Source organism: Aplysia californica, unplaced genomic scaffold (genome assembly GCF_000002075.1).
Source record: "Aplysia californica isolate F4 #8 unplaced genomic scaffold, AplCal3.0 scaffold00002, whole genome shotgun sequence".
Classification (NCBI taxonomy): Eukaryota; Metazoa; Mollusca; class Gastropoda; order Aplysiida; family Aplysiidae; genus Aplysia; species Aplysia californica.
Window position 1 is genome coordinate 3,320,744 of NW_004797272.1, and position 1,136 is coordinate 3,321,879.

General features: G+C 38.0%; 1 protein-coding gene across 1 annotated transcript in view; it reads left to right on the forward strand.

Annotated features, from left to right (window-relative positions):
* The window catches only part of LOC101853896, a 10,852-nt gene extending 10,067 nt beyond the window's left edge, over positions 1 to 785 (forward strand). Inside the window, exon 4 of the mRNA XM_013091457.2 lies at positions 674 to 785. Coding sequence (XP_012946911.1) covers positions 674 to 785 — 112 coding nt within the window. The remainder of the gene's footprint in view (positions 1 to 673) is intronic.
* Positions 786 to 1,136: the final 351 nt, after the last annotated feature.

Genomic DNA, 1,136 nt, shown 5'->3' on the forward strand with positions numbered 1-1,136 from the left:
AAAGCGACCATTACTGTAAGTGGGTTGTTGGATGGCTCCACTCAGGGAAGTTATTGCCTCTTTTTCTGTTACTTTGTTTGTTTTTTCTGTCTGTCCGACTAACTCTTCCCGTGCACTAAAAGATCGTTATTGTGTTAATGTGCAGCTCTTTACTAAAAACAAAACAAAAACAAAAACAAAACAAACAAACAAGCGAAACAAAAGAAATAAGCAAGTGTTCGTTAAATGCTTCAATTTCTAAAACCCGAATGTTCCTCAAATGTTTCTCTTTTTAACTTAAACAAGCAAACAAAGAAAACAAACAAAAACAAAACTCGCAAAATTAATTTTCATCGAATGGTTCTCTTTACTCAATTCAACAAACAAACAAAAGTTCCTCAAATGCTTTTCTTTACTCTGCAAACAAATTAAATGCTCCTCAAACTGTGTCTCTTTTCTCAAACAAGCAAACAAACAAACAAACTGTTTGGCGGGTGCTCTGGTGTGGGTTTTTTTATGTTTGTTACTCTCTTGCACAGAATTTTACCCTAAGTGTAGAATTCTTTGCTCTCTTGTAACACCTTTAAATCCTCTGGCGCTCATATGACCTTATGCCAGCGCCGTAAAACCTCTACTAGAACTAAAGAAGGGCTCTCCACCTGTCTCTGTTCTTTGTGATCTTCTCCACCTTCAGCCAGCTGTGCCCCAGGTATAGATCTGCCTCTGGATCTTGCTCCCAGGTGTCTCTCGGTCCCCAGATTATGCTTCCCTTTCCTCAGACGAACAAACCATTCATGTTCCTCTAAGGTGACTATGCTGGAATTCCACCAAGCAAACAAACAAACTAAGAGACAAACAAATAAACAAATGTTCCTCAAATGCACCTCTTTACTCAAGCAAACGAACAAACAAAAGCAAAGTTCCCCAAACCATGCTTTCCTCTCTTTAAACAAGCAAACTATTCATGCTCCTCAAATGTGACTATGCTGGAAGTCCAGGAAACAGACAAACAAACGAACGAAGAAACAAACAAACAAACAAATAAACAAAACCGAAACAAACAAACACTTGTTCCTCAAATTATGTTTCCGTTTCTCCAAACAAACATTTCGTGTCAGATATGACGATGCTGAAAGTCCAGCAAACAAACAAAGAAA